Genomic DNA, 22,673 nt, shown 5'->3' on the forward strand with positions numbered 1-22,673 from the left:
TACACTATAACTTGAACTTTTTGCATAAGGCCGCCATCCTCATTTCTAGACACAACACACATGAGAAGACACTGTTAATATTTGGAAATACAGTCTGCTGGGTGGAAAATAGATTAGTTAATCCGCGGTACTTAAACTTGTATTAATGTATTCATATACTACGTAATTGCAGCTTCCTACTTGCACAGCATTATTTGAATTTTTCAAAAGGACTTGACAGCTTATCTGCTGCCTTTTTCTGCAATCAGAGATTTATTTTACTAGCAGCAGAATTATTTAGCAAAATGCCCCTAGAATCTGATTGCTATTAAATCACAAGCATCTTCCTCATACCCAAATTACATAGCACGAAAGCCCAAACAAACAAACAAAAAATCCCATGAGCAAAGTGCAGAAGCAAAGAGCAGAATGCTGTATGCAATTTACTATACACGTTGGGATATTGTTCTAATTCAAGCATCAGAGCTCCAGATTCTCTGACAAAAAGTGGTGAGGAAAGCCCAAGAAGTAGATAACCAGGGGTCAAATTCTCAAGCCAACATTAGCAGAAAATCTTTAAAATCGAATAATTATTCGATTATTTCACATACTAATTCTGCATGGTAAAATGAATTAAGAACAAATATAAATGATTAAAAATGTGTGACTGGGTGTAAATATGCCATCTAACTTCAGATTGCCTGGTCAGCCAACGGAGAGAGGCAGGAGGCCACACGCTCTGAAGCATTCTGTGGCGGAGCTTACCTCTCGCCACACGACACCGACAAACCGTGTTTCCTAGGTCACGGCTCCTAACCTAAGTCTGTGAGTTGCCTAACGTTAAACTGTACAAATACACATTTCATTTTTTCTGAAAACATTAGTCTATGTACCAATATTAAATTTAGGAATACAAAGATAATATTCAAAATGAACAAGAAACTCTGGAAAAATGTAAACTAGTGGTTTTCCACCAAAGCATGAAAAGCATTTTGAGGGATTTACTAAACGCTACTGCTGAATATAATCTTATGTAGCTTATAATGTGGAGTAAAGATTAAATAAATCGCTGTCTTCCCTGACAAGGAAAACATCTATTTTAGAACGCTTCAAACATTTGGTTGGTATGTCATTATGATGACATATTCATTTTCCTTTAGGCCTTCATACTAAAATGCAATTTTATAGATGGTATAAATTTTAAGGACTCTGTATGACAGTGACATTTGCTTGAATGTTTTTAATAACATAGTCATACCAAAGTAATACATGTGATAAAAAAAGAAAAAAAAGCATAAGCAGTACAGAGCAGATGTATTTACTCTATGTGCTATTGTAACAATAGCAGATTTAACTATTTGTGAAACATTTGTAATATCTGTCACTCTTAGAAATATCAGTAGTTCCAACTACTTTTGATTAAATTATTGGAGTCATTTTTTCAAAGCGTGTTCTGGGACCTTGTTCAAAGAGAGATGTGCGTGCAAACTCTGTTTGAATTCACTCAAAAAACCCCTGAATGGTGTGTTGAGGTCACGTATATACAGTTATTAATACACCAAAAAAAAAGGAAAAAAGGGGATGAAGAATACATCTTTTTGTATTGTAAAGCCATTTCTTTTGAGACAAAATGTGCGAATTTTCCTGCGTGAAATTATAATCAAATTTTCAAATTGCTGTTCTGTACATGCAAATTGCTTTCTTTCGAATTGCTTTTCTGTACAAGCTGATTCAAACAGGAAGATTAAAAAACTGACATGTGACCAGCCTCAATAAGACAGATTCGTATTTTAAAAGTAACATGAGATTTTGGACTTTTCCTGTCTCAAGGCACAGTTTGAAATATCTTAAGCAGCAGTATCATCAGGGTCACTTTACTCTGGCCAGAACAGAGACATTCAAAACTGCGTGCCATTTTTAACAAATTAGTGATGAAATGAAATCTTTACCATATCATCTTTACCTTATGGATGAGAAACAAAGAGGAGAACTTAAATCTTCGAATTGTCTCATTCAAAGTACCAAAGATTTGGCATCTTGATTAGGAATATTTAACACGGAATAAGTGAATTTATTTTTATACTAATATTTATTCTTAAAATGATATAAAAAGGAGAACTATGAAGGGGATGGATGAGGACACTTGTAAAAAATCTCTCTCTAACCAGGGTTTGGAGAAAAAAACCCTTGAACTTGTATGTGGGCTGGTTATAAAAAGGATCGGCTTTGAAAAGTTAAATACTGGAAAGGGAAAAGATCCTGGCTTTACTTGGGACAACTTTTTTGCCGGTAGAAAACATAATATTCCTTGTTTGCATAATAAGGATTTTTGTTAAAAGCAATCAAACTGTCACTGAACAGAGAAGGGTTGGGCTGCCTTTTCTTCAGATTCAGTAACACCTCCTACACCTGGCTACAAAGGCCTGCTTATTATATTTTAAATGTATATATATTAGTGTCTAATTAAATATAAATAACATATACATAAAATGACACTTAAACACGATCTACAGTCTCAGCAGAAATCAGTAGTACTATTTTAAATGGTGTTTCTTGTATTCTGCTAAGCCATATGGACATGTTTCTTTCCAAGAAATCTCTCGTGTAAGAAATTACTTCTATCAGTCTCTCAGCATTACTGTGTGGCAGAGAACAGGGAGTAACCTAAGGCTTATCATGGCCTTGTGTTACGGCACCATCTACTACGGAATCAAATACACCTGCCGTGCACTTAAGGACAGATTCCCTGGAATCTTCTGTGTCATACCTATATAAAGACAAGACACTATATAAAGATATGAATGACGGCTGGGAGAAAGCGTCTCCCATTGTCTTTTCAGCTTTTACTGCTTGGCAACAGGAAATAATGGCTGTGAGAAAAATTTGGCCATCCTTAATCATTCTGAAATTAACAGTAAATCTACTCTCTCAAAAGGACTACATACAAAGTCTAACTATTATTCAACATGTTCATGAGTGTCAGAATCTGGCCCTTATGGGCCCAGTGTTCTCGCAAGAGCTATAGACTTTTTTGGTAACATTCGCCACAGAAGATTCTGAGAGTGGCTGATCTTCAGGACATCTGTGTGAGGAACATTAAATACACAGAAGAAAACCAAAACAACAATCAAGAAGCTTGCAATTGTGAAGGAAAAGAGGGTTCCTTCTGCCCTGATTTCTCTCTTCTGTTCAGACAGGAATTACCGCAATCTTTCTTTTTATGTAGCTTCAGCAGAAAAGAATGAGTCAGGGTAGATTCACAGAGCTATGGCAACGCTTGAATGCACATCCCAGGCAATCACGCTTCTTTGACAGAAAATGACTATAGAGATGCCTGTACATAAGAACAACATGGATTTCTTTTCTTTCCAGAATTACGCTGAATAAGAGAAATCTTCAGATGACTGGAGTACTTTCATTTCTCTCTAATTTAGCTACACTGAGCTTCTGTTAATCTATTCCAGTTAAGTTGACATAGAGCAATGAGGGCTAGCCTCTTCTCTGAAACGGCACGTCTGACTGTATTGGTAAGTGCTTTTTATGCTTTTAAAATTAACAAATTAAAATATTACTTGATTTTGATTGAGAGACCACAGAAAAGCGCGTCTGCAGGTCCGACTTATTTCATGTTTTCAAGACATTCAAGACCCACTCTATCTCGAGATTCTGCTCAAGATCTAGTCCACTGGGATTGGGCTAGATGATCTCAAGAGGTCAATCCCAACGTCAACCATTCATGTATATAACAAGTCTGCACAAAAATAGGCACGAAAGAATTAAGGAACACTTGTACTTCATTTAAGAATTTTTAAGCAGCCTCTTATTAAACAAAAATGTACTACTTCTTCTCATCTACTTCAAACTCTAAATTTCAAATGACGACGAGACTAAAGACTGTGCCTGTGTGTTATTTAATCCTTCATTCTTCTGACTAGGTGTCCAGAGCTTTTTACTAAGCACTGCTATGGACTTTTTCAATGAGGCTTGAAATTCCAGGTTCTGCTTGTGCTATGATGAGCAGTTAAGAGATCTTGACAATTTTCATCAGACATTTTTTTCAGTGTTCTTTAATAAATTTTTGCCCTAAAAAGATTATGTCAGTTCTGTTATCTTTAGTTAAACATCCCAAGGGGCTAATTTTCACGTTTTCTGTGAACAGCGATGGCGTCTTTGAACACAAAGGGGTTTTAAGGTCCTATATTGTACTGTAGTGTTTGAGCTAAAATGCATCTATGGGGAAGTACATATATGAAGGGTCATGTACTCTCTCAAATCTCTCAAAATCTCCCGAGAAACATTTTTTATTTTTTAGAGCCTGCTTTACTCCATGATGATCGTTGTTTGCTTGCTTCTATCGCTGTCTCTTGCCCAGAACTGTCTAGGTGAGCAGTATCTTTAAAACTTTATTTTAAACAAAAATGATAACGATGAAACCATCACCTTTCCCAAAAAATTGGAAATAAAAAGGAACATGTACATAATGTGTACATATATGTATAACATATATATCCTGGCTTCATCCAGTTGCCCATATGTTCACTACTTGAAAGTAGAGGCTCAAATGAAGGGCCTGAAAAGACTTCACTCACCATGCAATATCAAAAAATACAAGACTGTAATACTAAATTCTATCAACAGTTAGTGTGAAATGTACTGCCTTTCACATGAGCATTGGAAGAGATAATTCAGTCTTAATTTGCCCCCCCTTTTAATAGCTAGATTATTACCTAAATACAGCTATCCTATATTGACTGGCTTCATCTTGGCCACTGAAAGGAATACTGATCTAACATGAATCTCATGGAATTTCAAGACTAGGGTGGATTCTACAATTTTTAGATCATGTTGACAAGAATAAAAAATAAAATTACACCATCTTTTATTCTCCTTCACATTGTATTGCGGACAGCTTGAAGGAATTTTAAATTTCAATGTAAACTTGATACAGCAGACATGGTCAGAGAGAATACTAAGACAAAGCTACCTTGAGCATAAATGGGTTTAAATCTAAAATAACCCTGCATTCACTCCTACTGTCCCTTTCTCTTCTGCAAATAAATTCAACTCTGTATACACGTTAATAAATATGATGCTATACTTATATATTAAAGGAATATCTCATTCTTCCATGCTTTCTATAGAAATTTGCATTCATTTAAGTAAAAAATTCATGATCTCAATTGAAAGAGGCAGGAGAGATTTTAAAAACAATTACATGGGTTTTTGCCAATAAGCAAACACATTCTGACACTGAACTGGTATTAGTAGGTACAGATGGTGAAACAGCAGCAGCAACACTCAAGTTCTCTGTAGTAACAGTCTGGAGACTCATTGATTTTAGGATTTGCTGCCATTACTAAAGGGTTGAGTCTTCCCTGCTTGCAATATGCCTTAGTGTAGATTTGCATATTAAGTCTGTTATAACTGATGTTTTTCTACCAAAACAGAATTTAAAAAAAAAAAAAAATTACAAAGAATGTAGAAGTGACTGCAGATTTTGTAGTAAGAGGGGGTTTTTGTTCCTTTTTTCCCTTTGCGGGCAGGTCTAACTCAGGCTTCCATTTTATAACACTGTTCTAGTTTCTCTCTGCCAGTTTTTGAACTCCTGTAGTGATTTGCAATAAACAACATTCTGGCACAGCTTTATTTTCAGCCAAATCCCTCTAGGGAAGAGAGTGATTTTACATGAAATGTGTATCCCATCCTGCTGCTTTCTGTAATCCACTCAGACCAAATGGGGATGAGGAATACTTACTTCACACAAATTAAAATGAGACGTTTTCGCCAAATTTTAACTTCGATGTAGGTATTTGAAAATGTTGCCCATAACCCTACTTTAGTCTCCCAGGTCTGGCTAATAAAAACTTCAAACTTCTCCCATTTACCACTGCTCCAGTTTCTGCCTCCAAATCCATTTTCCTTAAAAGAGAATATTATCAACCTTACAATAGAACCTAAAAATTGAACTAGATACCGGGTACTTTGTTGAAAGCTTTGTGATGGAAAAAGTAGGACTGACAAGCTGCATTTATGATCTCCAACTTAAAGAGGACAAGAATAATTCATATACTTTTTAGTCTCTGAATGGCTGTAGCTGTCTGAAAGACACCTTCATAGCAAATGATTTGTACAGATCCAAAGAAGGCTCCCCCCCAAAAAACCCTGAAAGCATGCAACCATACAAGAGGGAAGGGCAAAATTATTCAAAGTAAATTCTTAAAAACACTTAACACCGAAAAAAAATATCTAGTGCACAGTTTCTAAAGTTTACAGAAACAAAAGTAAAAACCACTGATGCGCTTCAGAACGTAAATACACTGCTCATATCTTTCATGGCATTACAAATTTACAGGTATCTTGGAAATCTTTTACAAGCTTTGGTATTAAAAAGCTTTGAAGACCCTGTCTTTATTTTAGTTAGAAAGTATGAGACCCAAGGAATTTTGAATGTTTGATATTAAACTTAATTATTGGGGAAATGGAAGCAACATCCATCTCTCTCTTTTACAACTACTACAAAAAAAAAAAAAAAAACACAAAACCAAAAGCCTTTTTCTAACTCCAAATGATGGATCATTCTAGAAATAACATGTCAACCTTCTCCATTGTACAGTGAAAACTCTTAGTTACATCTTCAGCAATTTGCAGATATCTGCATTGACATTAGTTTATAAATGCTGTTTTATGCTTTAACAGGAGTCTGAAGTCATAATTAGGATTTCCTGTTATATTATGGAAGAGTTGAGTAAGTTGTGAAGATTGTATTCAAGTAAGTGGAGTCAGAAGGGTGCTCTCCTATTGACCATACAAAATATGTTACTATCAGTGTAGATATTCTGTGTATGAGGAAAGAGATTAGAGATTTCCCAATTATCTGGCAAATTCTTGCTCTTTCAGGATTGTATTCACTGTATCTTACTGCACTTCAAATTTTATTTTAAATATGAGAAAAATAGGATGGTTCTTGCTACACGGGGTAGGTACCTAATTTTCCCTGACATGAGAGCTTGGTTTCTGACATAACAAAACATAAGACTTCTCTAAAATAATTCATTCTTCAAAGTCAGTAACCATTGGGAACCAGAGAAATCTATTGAGAAAAGCATCTAAACTTGAGTGAGGAATGTCCAACAATTTAAAAATTACTTCCTCTCATTTTAAAATCTGTATGGTTTATTTCTAATCTATAGTTTTCAAACTTCGCCTTTTAGTCTTCAGGTACTGTTATACTCTTGTCTGGTGGACAGCAGAACTTTTTGATTCAATTTATGTGCTCTGATCAAATCACATCTTTGATACCTAGACAAAATGACGACTTTGTATCATTTGTTATAGAACGGGATTTTCAAACCAGAAGACTGGGTGGAACTTTTACACATCAGACAGTCCTTTCTTATATTTCCTTTTCCTTAACATAACATATTCTGATTTATAACGATATAGAATTGTGTCTACTAAAAATGCTTCACCGATAATGATTATTTCCATTAAGTCAAACTCCAAACCTCGCAGAGAGCTTGGATAGTCAATTAATAAAGGATCAAGTTCTTAGGGAGAGGAGGCATTAAGTGTTCGCTACGCTAAGCCATTCCATTATATCATATCAGTGCAACTGCATCTTTCCCTCCTCGTCTCTTCTCAAATTATGATATTCCTACTTTAAATTCTTGCTAACCTAAAAGAGAAAGTGAGGAACTGACACGCTGCTTTAAAAAAAAAAATGAACAAAACAGACTACAACAATTTTACCTGCAACAACCGGAGATTTTCTGTCATCCAAAAGTTGAATAGCAGTACTGGCTGTCACTACATTGCTTTTGTTCGCCGTTTCTGCAGGGTGTATTAAGAAAAAACAAAACAAAACAAAACAAAAAACAAACAAAACCCCCAAATTAAATAACACATTGCAGAATGAGGAAATTGAGCTTTTCCCCCCTGGCTTGAAATAACTGTCCTTATGGATTTAGTGCTCAGAAAAATAAGCTAGTAAGACAGCCAACATCATGTTCTGTGTATACACAGAACACACGGGCACTGGCCTTCCAAAATTCCCCCGCATCCCAACAACAGGCTTAGAACACTGAAACGAGTAATCATTTTTTGCCTTCTCTGCTAGAAGTGGCAACAAAGGTGACAATCGGTAGGGCTTCTCAGTGATGTGGACACCTGCTCTGTTGGACTTGCTCAAAACACTAGGCTCTAAGTTCAACCTCTGCAAATACAAAATGAAAACCGTTACATCACATCTTGGGGTTCCACGTGGAGCCCTTTAAAAGATGCACCTGGCCAAAGAACCAGTAAATTAGCTGCAAATTTCAATGCATGTTTTATATTAACATTTGAGATTAGCTACAGAGGCCCCTCGGTACTGACATACTCAGAATCTTTTTAGCATCATATATGGCTCAGCATTTAAAGAATGACAAAATTATAGACCTGTGCTAAACGGGATGGAATAGACAAAGCTCCCAGGTATTTGCTCAGCAGCTCTTCTGTACCAGAGTGGAAAATGGTCAGCATTAAAAATGTTCTCCTTATCTTCAGCTGTCAGGAAATCTCTTGAGAAAGAAGAGAGAAAGAAAATACTTGTTGTTCGTTGCAGGGCACACAATAGTTTCTAGTTTTGAAAGACAAGAAAAAATAAAATTCAGTCTTTTGGGAAAGAAAACGGTTTTGTACAATTTTTGTAACACCATTTGTTCAACAAAAGGGTTAACTTTAGCCCCTAATAATTACTTGTGACACGCTTGCAATTGCTTTTGTCGTGAAGGATGGAAAAAGTAGTAAAAAAATAGTGCCTCTAAGTACCACGAAAAAAAATTGTACTGATGTGTACAAATCAAAATGCTTACACTAAAAAGCCTTTTTCTTTGACAAGATCTGTGAACTGTACAAAGTGGAAAACGCACGGGAGATTTGGTAGTTTTCCGCCACTGGTATTCCTTCTTAAGTAATGAAAAAAATTAGTTTAACAGCCTACTTTCCAAATAATATGTAAGGGGTGGTAGTGGACTACTACATACTTTATTCTTCAATAACCTCAGGGAACGTTGTCAGAGGAACAGTTTGCGTCAGTGAAAAGAGCAAGCATGGTCTCCACACTGTTGTTCCGGTACGCTGTCTGACAGGAACAAATTGCAGCGCTACTGATCTCACCTGTCAGGCTGCTCACACTACAACAATACTTCGTGGTCATATAAGCACCACATAATTTTATATCCAATAAACTTAGTTTACTGTAAACATCAAGTGCAGGTTTTCTTTTACATGCATAATGCATTTCGATTTGCCTGACAGTATCAAACTGCTGCCTGAAAAAGTCATTAATTATGGGACCTTATCTTATAGCTCTCCATTTTAAGAAACCTCTTTCTCCGCTAGATTACATCTTCTCCAAGCAAAATAGGAAGCTCCTGAATGAAGAGATGTCCTGAAAACTCCTTCACCCAGACCACTCCTGTCACTTAGCTTTATTTAAACACCAAAAAATTTTCCACAATGATGCAAAATCCCTGAAAAAGCCTACAGATTTTTGGGTTTAGATGGGACGGTAAAAGAAAAATCATTATCTGCAGATGTAGCATATTCATAATTCTGCTCTGAAGAATGAAGATGTGAGGCTAACTCCAAGGAAGTGGGAGGAAAGTGAAGGTATGGACTACAGGTGTAAAACAGCTTATTGCTCCAAATGTTCTAGTTGAAGAAAGAATCTAAGGGATCCTATAAAATCTTTTTAACTTGTTCTATGTATTTCAGTGCGCCAGCATAAAACCCCAGAAGAAACAGTGGATGGGGCTTCCTCAAAATAAACATTTTTTTTCTTCTTTTCTCACACGGTTGCCGAGCATAGCTTTGTTACTTACTGATTAGTAAGCTGTTCCGGACCCACAAACAGGTTGATACGAGACAGTCCAGTCCGTGTTCCAAGGAAGGCAACTTCCACCCCCTTGTCAGAGTTTCTGAAATAGAGCAGAACACAAGCAAAGATAACGTTTCCAGACAGTAAGCAGATAAAGCTCTATTACTGGTCACAGAAAGTAGAAGTGTTCACATTTTTGAGAAAGATTATTTTAAGTATAGTTCCCTTATTTTTTTATCTTTTTTAAATGCTGTTTTTTCAGTTAAAGTTATGCGGGTTTTTGAAAACATGCAGCGTAGAAGTTCTATTTTGACCAAGAGTCACTAAAAAGGCAAAGAGAGTGAATTTGGCAGGATTTCTGGGGAGGGATTATATGGAAGCGATAGAATAAAAAGGTGTGGTACAGTTATATACCAACTATTTAATAACCACTGGCACTCAGTGATTCGAGAAGGGCAGGAATTCCAGATCTTGCTCCCAGTCCATTCAACACTTCTGCAGTACATCTATGCGTCAAGTCATCGGTGGGCCTGTTGCTCAAGGAAGCAAAAACTAAGCTAGATTTAAAACAGCTAGCTCAAACATAGCTGCCTTTAGGATAGGCTTTGGCCTCTAGACCTTAGGAAAAAATTGCGGCAGGTAGCTCAGGCTGAACTCTTGCTGCATTGTTATCCTTACCAAGCTAGGTGCTTTAAAACTAGTTCTCGGATGGCTACAGGAACTTCAGTCATATTACCATAAAACCAGGGGCCACAGCCTTAGCCATCTTACTGTCTCATACTTCATTCTCCAATAAACGGCCTGTCTCATTAGTGTAAGTCAGGATATGAAAGGGGATCAAATGTCTCCCGCTAGCATCTCTCTGCAGCTGTCCTCTTTGTGTTTACTGGATTTTTTTGTGTCTCTTTGTGTTTACTGGATTTACTTAATTGCGTAGGAGGATTCCAAGAAACCTTATGCCTCTATATAAATTCATCAATGTCTACAGTATACTAGCACACAACAATTTCTTATCTTTATCTTCTTCTAAGAGGAGACCGGATAATCCTCACTTTGATGAATCAGTTCTTATCACATTGATTTTATTCGTTCAGTATGAGTATGTGCTTTACACAAATATATTTTTTCATTCAACTTTTAAAAAACGGTTCAAATTTAGCAAAATCTTATCAGGATAATCTCCCGAATTGCCCTTCAACCACAGGATTTCATGCAAACTGCTAATCTGAACACCTGTTTTCACTAATATATACACCATCCTGTTGCTTAACACCTTAGTACATCATAGCATAAATGAATTAAATAAAACATATAAGCTCTAAAAAGGAAGAGCTAATCTCCTGATTATCTGTCTAGAACAGGAACCTAGATCCCAGTTAGTTCTGGAAAACAAACGAAACAAAAACAGCAAAAAAAGGATTAAAGAAATTATTTATTTTACCGGTACAAATTTTCCTATATATAATTTGTTCTGAGACAAATTACCAATTCCACCAACAATTTTGGTAAATTTTGCATTAAATTTCTCAAGTAGTCGAAACTGTTTGTTAGAAATACTCAGAACTGTAAGGTGTAGTTAGTATACAATTTAATTAGTATATGAATTAGTTTTATTGTGAGAATTGGGTAACCTTACAACTAATCATCATGATGTACACTGCAACATAAACACACAACACTGAACTTGGAATTGGTGGTATTTAGGATCAAATGGTTAATATAATATTTTCATGCATTGGGATTTGTTAGGTATTCTACCAGTTCACCAACAAAACTATTAAAAATTCACCCATGACTGACACAAAGCTTGCTTACTCTGATTTATTTAATGCTAAACTGGTCCAATAAGCTTCAATTGGTGCACTCACGACTGCATCGAACAGAACTTCCTGGATCAATTCTTTATCACCTATTACAATATATTAAAATCAGTAAACATACGTTCATACAAAGATGATTTTTTGTTAGATGACTAAACAATATCTTTTTTACATTGTACTATAGTTTACCTGTGATATGCATTCAAACTTTTTGCACTATTGAGCATTTACTACATAACAGCAGACGGTATTTTACCACACTGCAGTTTTTCATATATCATTTCATTGTAGCCACAATGATTTTAGATTAAAAACCAAAAAATGATTCTCCACTTCATGTAACACATTCTTGTACATACTAACGCTTGCATTTGCACATGACATAAGGTTAAAACAATTAGGTTTACTAACAGTCTCAAAACTCTACATATTTCTACAAATAGACAAAATACACAGTTATCCATCTGAACTTTTTTTATTCTGCTTTGCAGTTCAGAAATGCTAATTGCACACACATTCTCCCTAAAATACTCATGAAATATCTGGCATATTCTTTAGAGACATGATCCAAGGATTGATTCAGACCAATCCTGTTTAACTTATAAAACCAGATGGAGCGATAATATTGCACAGTATAGCCACACCATCTGAACAGAAACTTGAATGTTTGGTTCAGGCATATTGTTTACCATAAAAGTCAGAAATCTGTATAGTCAATATCTTTACTGATACTCCGGAAAAAGCTCAAAACCAAATGAAATCAAAGCGACATCAGCCAAGCAATCCAATCGCAATTTATCACCGGTTAAACTAAGTAGCTTTGCGTTTGGTAGAAGGTTCAGCACAAGAGTTTTTAGCTGGGGTAAAGCCTACTGCATGCACATTTAACAAAATACTTGCATTGGAGCAATGGCTCTTTTCCTGTGAGGTAGCGTTTAATTGCTTCTAACTGAGTCATTTGTCGGTGTTCGGGATGCAAGTCAGTGTTGCAATAGGACCTGTGAACGTGTTGTCAAAACATTAATGTTAATGATCTCTCTGTCTTTGAACATAAAGAATTGGGCTCAGGAAGCACAAATAATATGAAACCAAGAAAGGTAACAGACACCAACTTCATGCTTTGTTTAAGGCTTACCATTCATCTGCTAAAGATACATCAGGGTGTTCTAAATCATGTAAACCTGTAACAGGAATTATAATGGGTTATTTAGGGAGCACTCTGGGTTACAGATGGTTATTTACATACACTCCATAACATAAACCCTTCCTTCTTGGAAAGTGCATTATCACCACAACATAATAAATCACAGTAAACTATGTTCAAATACACTTTAGGGTCTAACAAACTGGCAAAAGCCAACTAAATCAAATCTAAAACTGAAAAGGTAAGAAAAACTTCTTGTTGTGCTGGTATGTTTAACTCATACAAATTACTCACACGGTATATTTGAAGTTTAGAAGAAAACTTGAGCAAAGAGAAAGACACAATGGTAAAAGACTCCTATTTGCACTCCCTTGTTCTATTTGGCTAGTAAAGTTATTTGTGCCAAAATACATACTTCTTATTTCATAAGAGTTGTTCTCTTTCTCTTTAAAAAAAAATTCTTTAAAAAGAACAAGTCCCTCAAACCTAAGCACAAAGTCCATGAACACAAACAGCAATTTACAGGATCGTTCAAAATAGGTTTATTGTACTAACAGGTCACACAAATGCTTGTAAATAAGAACTATATCATTAGTTATACAGTATAATAAAAACGTACTTTGGCAATTTTAAAAACTCTTAAAACACTTGTCAATAGACAATAAGCAAAGAGGGTTCAGAAGGCAGGGTCCGGGTTTAAACCCTCTGAGTACATAATAAAAAAATGACAGCTACAGCGATTAAAGAAAGCAGGGAAGTCAAAACCAGAACTATAATTATAGTCCTTCGGGAGGACAGAGAGGTGTCAGTGACAGAGAATCAGTGAAGGTAAGAGTGGGAGAAAAGGAACAGTTAGTTATGGCTACGTTAACATTTCTGGTGACGCCTGTGGGAGGGAATATCGGAAAGACTACCTGAGATGTATGGCTGGATTAAAGAAAATAGGCAAGAGGTATGCTGGGAACAGTTTGGAGAGTAAGCAACTCCAAGTCGCCTGCTGTGCTCTCTCTCTATCTAGACATGTATTTGCTGTGCAAGCGACTCAAACTTTAATGCATTTCTTTTTACATCTCTCCCGGGAACAGGAACGTATTCATGTTCCAAAATGCAGCCAAGGAACAAAGACCTGAAGAAATGACCTGTCTTGTTTAACATCATTGACAAAACAAGAAGCAGAATTGGAAAGGGAGACTTAAGCATAAAATCAGAAAGCATTCCTCTACTGAAACACTTTGTGCTCAGCAACTGCTAAAACTTCTCAACCCTCTCTTCACTGCCTCTGCTCTTCCTTCATCTTCAGGAACTTTGATTTCGATCTTCTTGCCAAACAACTTTATCACCACTCACAGTTGACTCTTCCACTCATTTTAACTGTGGACTTATCAAAAAGTAACACCATAAAGAAGTAAGAGTTCTTCCCCCAGTCACTTCTACTGTTATAAAAATGTAAAATCCCTGTAGACAATGCCCAAAGTAGTTATAGCTCTGAAAGACTTCACAATGTATAGTCTGTGAACACAAAAGTCATAGCCATTACAGCGCTCTCAGTGGTTACTTCATTCAGAAAACACCACAAATAATTAACATTGGACCGTGCGTCATTCTCTGGAACATTGAGAGAGGAGGACAGAAGATGATGCCCATCTAAAGAAGATTCACAAACAGTCTGACTGTGCTTAATATAAATGAAGGAAAAAATCCTATGAAGTAAAAGATCTTTAAAGAAAAAAAGAAAGGAAAAAAATATCTAATTCCGTTACGGAATCTGCAGACAAACATACAAGGTTTAGGTCTACCAAATCAACAATAAAAGTACTGTGTAAGCAACACGAGGAGGTAGGTATCTTACCTTCTTCTACAGTTACATTCCCTCTGAAGAAATATTTCCCGTGTCCTCTAGAGAGAGCCACACCTAAACTGTGCAGAGAAATAAAGCAGACCTTGAAATCTGGGAGGACAAACAAGAACAGACATTCAGAGCTATTTTCATTGCTAACATTTCCAGCTAGTGTACTATGATCAACATTACAACTGTTTGTTTCCAAACCCTCACTGATCATATTTATTGTTCACTAGCTGCTTCAATGCTCTTTCAGTTCTGATGTGCCTGCAACAATCTGCTGTATTTATGTGTGCTTAGAGGTGCAGTAAACCATTCTTCTCTGGCAAGCTAATAAACGAGCCCCTCTAAGCTCACTGCTTCGCCCAGCATGAGATTTCTTCAGCTGAGCCTTGAACATGCCCGTGGCCTTACAACGAAAGGAGACAATTTTTTGTAAATCAGACTAAGCTGTTGAGAAACTACATCAGTGTGGGAATCCATGGAGCTACTGAGACGAAAAGAATTTCATATGTGACAACAGCATCATGACTCCTCTTGGACTAGTTTTTCTGTGGTTCATATTTTTAGCTACTTCAACTTTTTTTGCATTGAATTCATAAACTCTCAACAGTTACGTACCCAGTTCTGCTTGGGTTTTTAGTCTACCATTTAAACTATTCAAGTTGAATGAACCGGCTGGGGGATCCCATGCCTCTTCCTGTTGTACGCATACCCAGAATACCTTCTGGCATTCAAGGTGATTATATCAGGCTAGGAACATGCCAGGAACCAGTAAGACTGAAAATGTATGGGCTGCTACCTTAGGTACACGTAGAGGCACCAATTCCAAGAGCACCCACGCTACAATCAACAGCTCAATCTGGAAACGGGCTGAATGGCAAACACCTTTGACACTATAGTGTATATTTTAATAAATATTGCCCTTGCTGTCTTCCTGAATCTGTACTCCCATCAAAACTAGATACGGACCACGCTGAAAAAGGCAGGAAAGCTTTCCTGCTATATTTCTGTCCTAAGAATCAGACCTCGCCCTGCACGCATATATGTAGCTCCAGATCTATTTACTAAACAGGATAAGAATGACTGTGCCACAGAAAAATAAAAGTAAAAAACAAACAAACAAAAAACCCCACAAAATTTAAAAAAAAAAACCAAACACCAAACCAGAAACCCCACTGAGTTTTATCATGTATGTGTGAATTTTAACAAGACTAAACACATGCATTAGAGAGCACAGAAATGCGCCTGTTTTCTCTATGTGGAAATGTAGCTGAAGTTCTGTGAAATGGTTCCATTGAAGAAAATTTCAGTTGAGTATTGCAACTACCAGACTCCTGCTTTAAGCATAAGGTACAGCTAGTATTCTTTTATTAATGGATTATTTGTAATTCGAATATGAGCATTTTTAAAGTGACTTCCTGTCTTTCTTTTCTTTTCTTTTTTTCCCTCCTAAGATGCATGCCAAAATAACATGGCTGACTTACTCAGTTTTAGTTATACAAATACACTGAAGGTAGTTCAGAGAAACAAAATATCCAAACCTCAAATTGGAAGTGAAATACTATCTCATTTTACATTACATTTTTGTTGTGGAAAAAAATCAAAATGGGGCTCAATATGTAGTTACTTAAATGGATTATAGTATTTATAGCTCTCCAAGTACTTGCAAAAGCCTTTCCTTCAATGTAAACCTCAACTGAATATTTTTTTAATGAAACGTAAGCCATGACAAACACTGGGAGTTTGCCTGTGTGAGCTTGCACAAACTTTCCATCCCTGGAAAAGCTGAAAGGAATGCTGGTAGGCTCTTTTTCCTTGCTATTTTCAGCATTGTCCAGGGATATTTCATTGTCAACTTTTGCTGATGAGCTTTTAATGAGTTCACAGGCTCTGAACAAATGCAAGTCCAATGAGTCTGATGAAACGTCCATTTATTATGGTCGGCTCTACCTGAACGGAGTACCCTTGATGTCTGTATAATAGTAGTCATTTGTCATCACCAATACCCGCTTCTAGATTCAGAACGAGAAAGTCAGAAGAGGAGGGGGGAAGAAGTTAGTTTGCTATAAGAAATGTATGAAAGATCAAGTGGTTAGTCACTGATAAAGTTGCAAGCAATGTTTACATTCAGCGAGTGAAGAAAAATACACTGCAGTGAATCATATTTATGGCAATCTTAAACATTGTTTAAGAAATTAACTGCTTGCTTTATACTTAGGTGGAATAATATTTTATACATTGTACCCCTTTGTCCACTGTCTTCTTCACTTCCATGGAGAATTTCCCCGTTTTCCGATTCACCATTGCGTTTCGGAGCTGAAACGAAGGAAATGCGTGTCAATTCCTTTATTTGCATTTTCTGTAATTCTTTCAGCTCTCAGCTCTCTGGTACACTCCTTTGGCCTAAGCAGTACTTAATTTTCTTCATTTTCAGCAGTTCTACTACACACTGAACAACCCCCTTACAGATTTTATTATTGACTGTATCGGCCAAGACTCCTGCCGCACAACTTGAGGCAAGTTGCTGAGGTACTTGACATAGGAGCTCTCAGCACCCTTCATAGTGAAATAGCTCTTTGTGTAGTAATTTGGATCTTACGTGGGATAAACAGTGTAATTGACCACTATCCCGCAGTTACTGCATAGGAAGGTAAGGACTAGGTTCCCAGCTGGAATTAGCTGAAGTTAGACCAGGGCTCAGTGTTTAAATACATCAACAATTGCAAATATAGTAACAAAGCAAAAAGAGAAAACCTCACTTACCCACTGTTCGCTCTGCTTCTGCTTGATACTCTACATCGGGCTGCATCCTAAACTAGCACCAGAACGGCATCCTAACTGCATCAGGAATTAGAACTAGCAAAAGAACGCCAGCCCATTTGATCGGTAACCTGGTTCAATGGGAACACACAGCTGCAGTGCTCTGTGATTTCCTCTGGTTGTCCGTTTGTGTCCAGGCACCCCTTGAAAGGTAATACATTTATCTCCATAATGGGAGCCGTAGGTCAGTCACAGTTTTAAGAATTGGCCTGGACCTCTCACTCTCAAAGTCATCCAAAAGTCTTTTTAAATCCCTGTCAAAACCAGCTTTCATTCCTATATAAACCATAAACTCAAAGCCGGTAAGGAAAATAAAACATAAATGAAAAAGGGTTTATACACAATGATTCACCTGCTGCTCTGCAAGTTAAATCTGTTACTTTTTAGATGACCATAAACACTGTTTTTCAGTAACTTTATTCTTGCCTCCACAGAAGCTGCAGGCTCCCAAATCTGTGCTGCCAAGTCCCTTGCCCATCACCTCTAAAAAGTCTTCCCTCAGCACACCCATTTGCTTGCTCCCTAGGAAAGAAGAGCCTTCCTCCCAGAGGACACCAGCTGACACAGCCTCTCTCTTAGGTGAACATGCCATGATGATGAAAAGCAGAGCAAGGAAAAACCAACTGTCCACCAGGTCTACAAGCCCAAATGACCTGTGGCGTCTCTAACAATGAGTACACGCTACCCTGGCGCAGCTGGTGCCAAGAGCAGGGGCTCTGGGCTGAAACTGGAGAATGACAAGACACGGGTTTTGAGAAAACCTCAGCCTTAGTTTTTTGAACGTGCCTGTTTATCAGCTCAGGACTTCAGGGAAGAAATAAGAAAGGTACTGGTTTTATACAATCCATATACATAAGAATTTTATTTGAATGCTCTTAGAGTTAAGAACGGAAGAAGCAACTTCTTTTCCTTGTATTTATAATGGCACAGATGCAGAAAGTTTAAGGTGATTGTTTCAGGATATCTTCAATCACAAAATGAAATTGCTATACTTGTGGGATTTTTTTTATGGTAAGAAGCACCTATAAATCTTTTGCAGCTGTGATTTTCATTACAATAGGAAAATTCCACTATCACTGATCAATTCACACTCCCTCTACAGGGATATTCGAAATGCAGAATAATATTGACAAAATAAGCATCTTTATGTCTCTTCTATTGCTTATCTATCTGAACACAATTTTAGATATCGTGTTCTTGCTGAATAAACATTTCCTGCTCTCCAGTACCTCATGCCAGATTGTGCAATTGAGTCAGATTTTAACGAAAAATTGTGAAGATAGTCATATCAATGCACTCTGCAGGCTTTTTGAGTTAGCATGGAGTGAAAAGAGAATGACCAAACTTGCCAGTGAAATAGCTGGGTTTATTCTCATGAACAAGTTGGGCACGGCCGACCTATCAAAAACTGCAAACTTTGCAGCTCTTTAAATTTAATTCTGGGGCATCTAGATTTGAATTAACAGTCTTACTCTTCTGTCAGTGAGTGTAAAAGAATAATTTTTAGCTGGAGGCATGTATAAAATAAAGCATATATTTTACTGTGGATTTTTTTTAACAATACATAATAGGCAATTCTGGAAATATTTTCCCATTTTAAGTTTTGCGGTTTTCGACTTGGAGATCTGGTCTTAATTAACCATCTACTTTCTAACATTTACAGAACAGTTCCATTTATCTTTAACGTGGTTTTCATTTTTCTCCTATTGGTGCCTGCAGTTGTCTAAGACCCATTCCTCCCACAAGCCTCAGGCAAGTCATAGATTTACTAAAAGGGCCTCCAAACTCTCAGTAGTGTTTAAGATCAAGTCTGCATGTGGGATTTAGAGTTTTACTTCTCTTCTTTTTTTTTTTTTTTTTTTTTTGCTTGCTGTGATTACATTTCTTGGCTTTGTAATCTGGTTTCTCGGCTCTTCTGCAGTTTCATCTCCCTCCTCAAATGCATAAAATAAATACTGCTTCAGTTGGCTTCGGGCCCCAAAACATTCATTCATGGTCTTTTTTATTTGGAAAAAAATATTTCATTCAGCTAAAAATTATAATAAAAGAATTTTAAGAAGTGATTTAATGAGAAAAAGGTTTCTGTCCAAATTGAAACGTCTTGTCTTTGGTACTGTGTATTCCCAGACTTTGCTGGAAGACACTGTTAGTTTAAAAAGCTAATGCTAAGATTTCTATTTCTGATAAAATTCAGCAACAGCAAGATAGCATGTACTGTTAACCTGGAAAATGAACTGATGAATATATATTTACACTAACTGTATTTTATGGTGAAAAAAAAAATCTAACCTTAGTCCTGCCACCTTTTCCTTACCCGATGACTAGAGAAAACCTATTTCTTCACCTCTTCTGAGTAATACCTATTATTACTCCTTCAACTAGCCAATCAATCGCTAAGAACCTAGTTTCACTGCTATGGTATGAGATCATTCTATATTCTTGGAAAACTATGAAACCATTAAATTAATGTGGTAAAAAGTAAGAAAATGTCTTAATCAGCTTCCACATAAGTGTTTCATGGGAGAAAAATATACCAGTAGTAGTCTATGTTATTAAAAGCAGCTATATGAATACACTAATTCTTTCCCTTCACAGTTGACTAAACAATGCTTTACTAACCAAGCTCGGAAAAAATCAAGAACATCAAGTCCAAGGCCTTGTGAAGTAGAGCCACATGTACCCCTCAAGTCAGTAAGTTACTTCACAAAGTTTTAAGTCTTCTACACAATATTTACCATTTTCACTCAAAATTAACAATATTACAGAATTGCCTATTACAACAGATCGACAAAAATAACACACACTTTTTGGACACTCATTTGGATCTTCACATCAGAAAAGCTGCATAAAGAGACAGATTTCGTTACAATAATCTACGTAACTTCCTTCAAATTCCATTCCCATTCTAACTCTGATGGTTACAATAACTCTTCCTGTAGCTCCACTATTACTTTATATCATAGCTCTTTCATTCTTCTATTAGTATTTCTGACCATCAGCCCCTCTAAAGGTCATAGCAACATGGTATAAATGACTTACATAGTATTTCACACAAACAAAAAAAGCTTGCAATGACATACCAGGCTTACTTTTAAAAATACCTGTAAAAATATTATTTGTTTGACATTGCATTTTTTTTCCTATTTAGATATTTGCATGAAGGTCTCTACTTGTGTGTGGCATTGCTCAAGTATTAGGACATTTCGAATGTTAATACATTTTTCCAGAATATTTAACCTGCTGTTTTTTTCAGGAAACACTTGGTCACCGATCATCAAACAGTAGGGACACAAAGATGATCAGAGGGCTGGAGCACCTCTCCTATGAGGACAGGCTGAGAGGGTTGGGGTTGTTCAGCCTGGACAAGAGAAGGCTCCGGGGAGATCTTATAGTGGCCTTCCAGTACCTAAAGGGGGCCTACAAGAAAGCTGGGGGAAGGACTTTTTACAAGGCTGTGTAGTGATAGGATGAGGGAAAATGGCTTTAAGCTGTAAGAGGAGAGATTTAGATTAGATACTAGGAAGAAATGTTTCACTGAGGGTGGTGAGGCACTGGAACAGGTTGCCCAGAGAAGTCATGGAAGCTCCGTGCCTGGAGGTGTTCAAGGCCAGGTTGGATGGGGCTTTGAGCAACCTGGTCTAGTAGGAGGTGTCCCTTCCTATGGCAGGGGAGTTGGAACTAGGTGATCTTCAAAGGTCCCTTCCAACCTAAACCATTCTATGATTCTATGTGTAGGCTGTTTTACAAAGCCTACACAAAAATTTATTTCACTTATGATTTATCTTTTTTTTTTTTTTACTCTTACATATTGGGCAACAGATCTGGATCTTTTCTACAAAAGTAATGCTCAACTTAGTCTATTTGTAATTTAAATTAATTTCTTTTCTCCTTCAAAAGATGAAACAATTGGAAAGGCTTCTTGTTTCAATGTTACAATTAAAAAATAGTTTGTAACTTTTTTTTGGTGAAAGGGAGTCAGATAAAATATATGTATGAATCTTTCATCAAAATTTGAAACAAAACTTTTTGCAGCCTATAGATCGAAAAATTCAATTTTGCTCGAAATTTTCAGAAAAAGTGACAGAGCTTAGGGGTCTCAAGAAATGGAAATAGAAAGCTGAATCTGGCCTTTTTGCTTTCATATGTATTCAGGTAAAACCTCAGTTACAAATAAAACTTAATTTTCAATGTCAAAAAAATAGTTCAATGTTACATTAACTGAACCACTGAATTTCTACAAGATATGATTAAAAATGATGGATTGGAAACTGTAAAAATTAAGCAGAGAAAGTATTGGAAAAAAGAAAAAAGAACACGAAACACAAACCAAAGAGAAATAATAAGAAAAAAAATCGTGAAGGTTTAAAAGCTGTACTTAACTACAGCAATAACATTTGAAAGGTGAAAGGAAATTTTAAAAGGTCATTTGCAGAGAAACTGGTTGAGTAATAAGTGATCAAAGATAGGAGAAAAGGCAAGGTATAAAACATGAAGTCAATGTGAGTGCCAAGATTGCAAAAGGCTGCTACAATATATGAAAATCTAATGAGGAAGTCTTAAATAGTGCACGCGTAGAAAACTGCACAAAACTACCCAAGAAACACGAAAAAAGTTTGAGTGTACACTCCAACACAAAACTCTAAATAAGGAAGTAAGACGGCCTCCTAGGAGAGGATGAGGACAATCTATCACCTGACGAAACAGACATTGCTTAAAACATAAATGAACTGTTTCACTATTCACAAAGGGGGTGGAGAGAGGGAGGAATGCAAGATATATATTTTTTAAGGCAGAAAGAAAATATAGACTTATGTCAGAACAGGGATCAAGAAATTAGTACATCTGAAGACTGACAAGACTCCAGGGGCGGTTGTACGTGATCCATCCCAGATTTCGGAAGGACATGACAAAGTAAATATGGGAACCTTCAGTGGATATATTCAAAACCTCTCTGGAAAAGTAGAGGTATGAAGGACTTGAGAGAAGCTAACACAGTACTGACATTTGAGAAGGGATCGAGGAGACATCTATGAAAAATACAGACATGCAGTCGTGACTTTGGCAGTAGGGAACTTATGGGAAAAACTAAATTACAGGACAGAAAGGGGAACACCTGGAAAGTTACGATTTAATTAAGGACAGTCAGCACGGATTCACACAAAACGAATCATGCCTAACAAATCAGATTTATTGAGGAAGTAACAGAAA

At 36.7% G+C, this 22,673-nt stretch overlaps 1 protein-coding gene across 1 annotated transcript in view; it reads right to left on the reverse strand.

Annotated features, from left to right (window-relative positions):
- The window catches only part of CACNA2D3 (calcium voltage-gated channel auxiliary subunit alpha2delta 3), a gene marked incomplete at its 5' end in the record, with an annotated part of 465,227 nt that overhangs the window by 81,172 nt on the left and 361,382 nt on the right, over window positions 1-22,673 (reverse strand). Inside the window, 9 exons of the mRNA XM_082487543.1 lie at window positions 7,729-7,809; window positions 8,416-8,537; window positions 9,843-9,938; window positions 11,654-11,747; window positions 12,541-12,656; window positions 12,794-12,839; window positions 14,652-14,719; window positions 16,596-16,657; window positions 16,890-16,961. Of these exons, the coding sequence (XP_082343669.1) occupies window positions 7,729-7,809; window positions 8,416-8,537; window positions 9,843-9,938; window positions 11,654-11,747; window positions 12,541-12,656; window positions 12,794-12,839; window positions 14,652-14,719; window positions 16,596-16,657; window positions 16,890-16,961 (757 nt within the window). The remainder of the gene's footprint in view (window positions 1-7,728; window positions 7,810-8,415; window positions 8,538-9,842; window positions 9,939-11,653; window positions 11,748-12,540; window positions 12,657-12,793; window positions 12,840-14,651; window positions 14,720-16,595; window positions 16,658-16,889; window positions 16,962-22,673) is intronic.

This window comes from Vanellus vanellus (assembly GCF_965231255.1).
Source record: "Vanellus vanellus genome assembly, chromosome: 9".
In the NCBI taxonomy this organism is placed as follows: Eukaryota; Metazoa; Chordata; class Aves; order Charadriiformes; family Charadriidae; genus Vanellus; species Vanellus vanellus.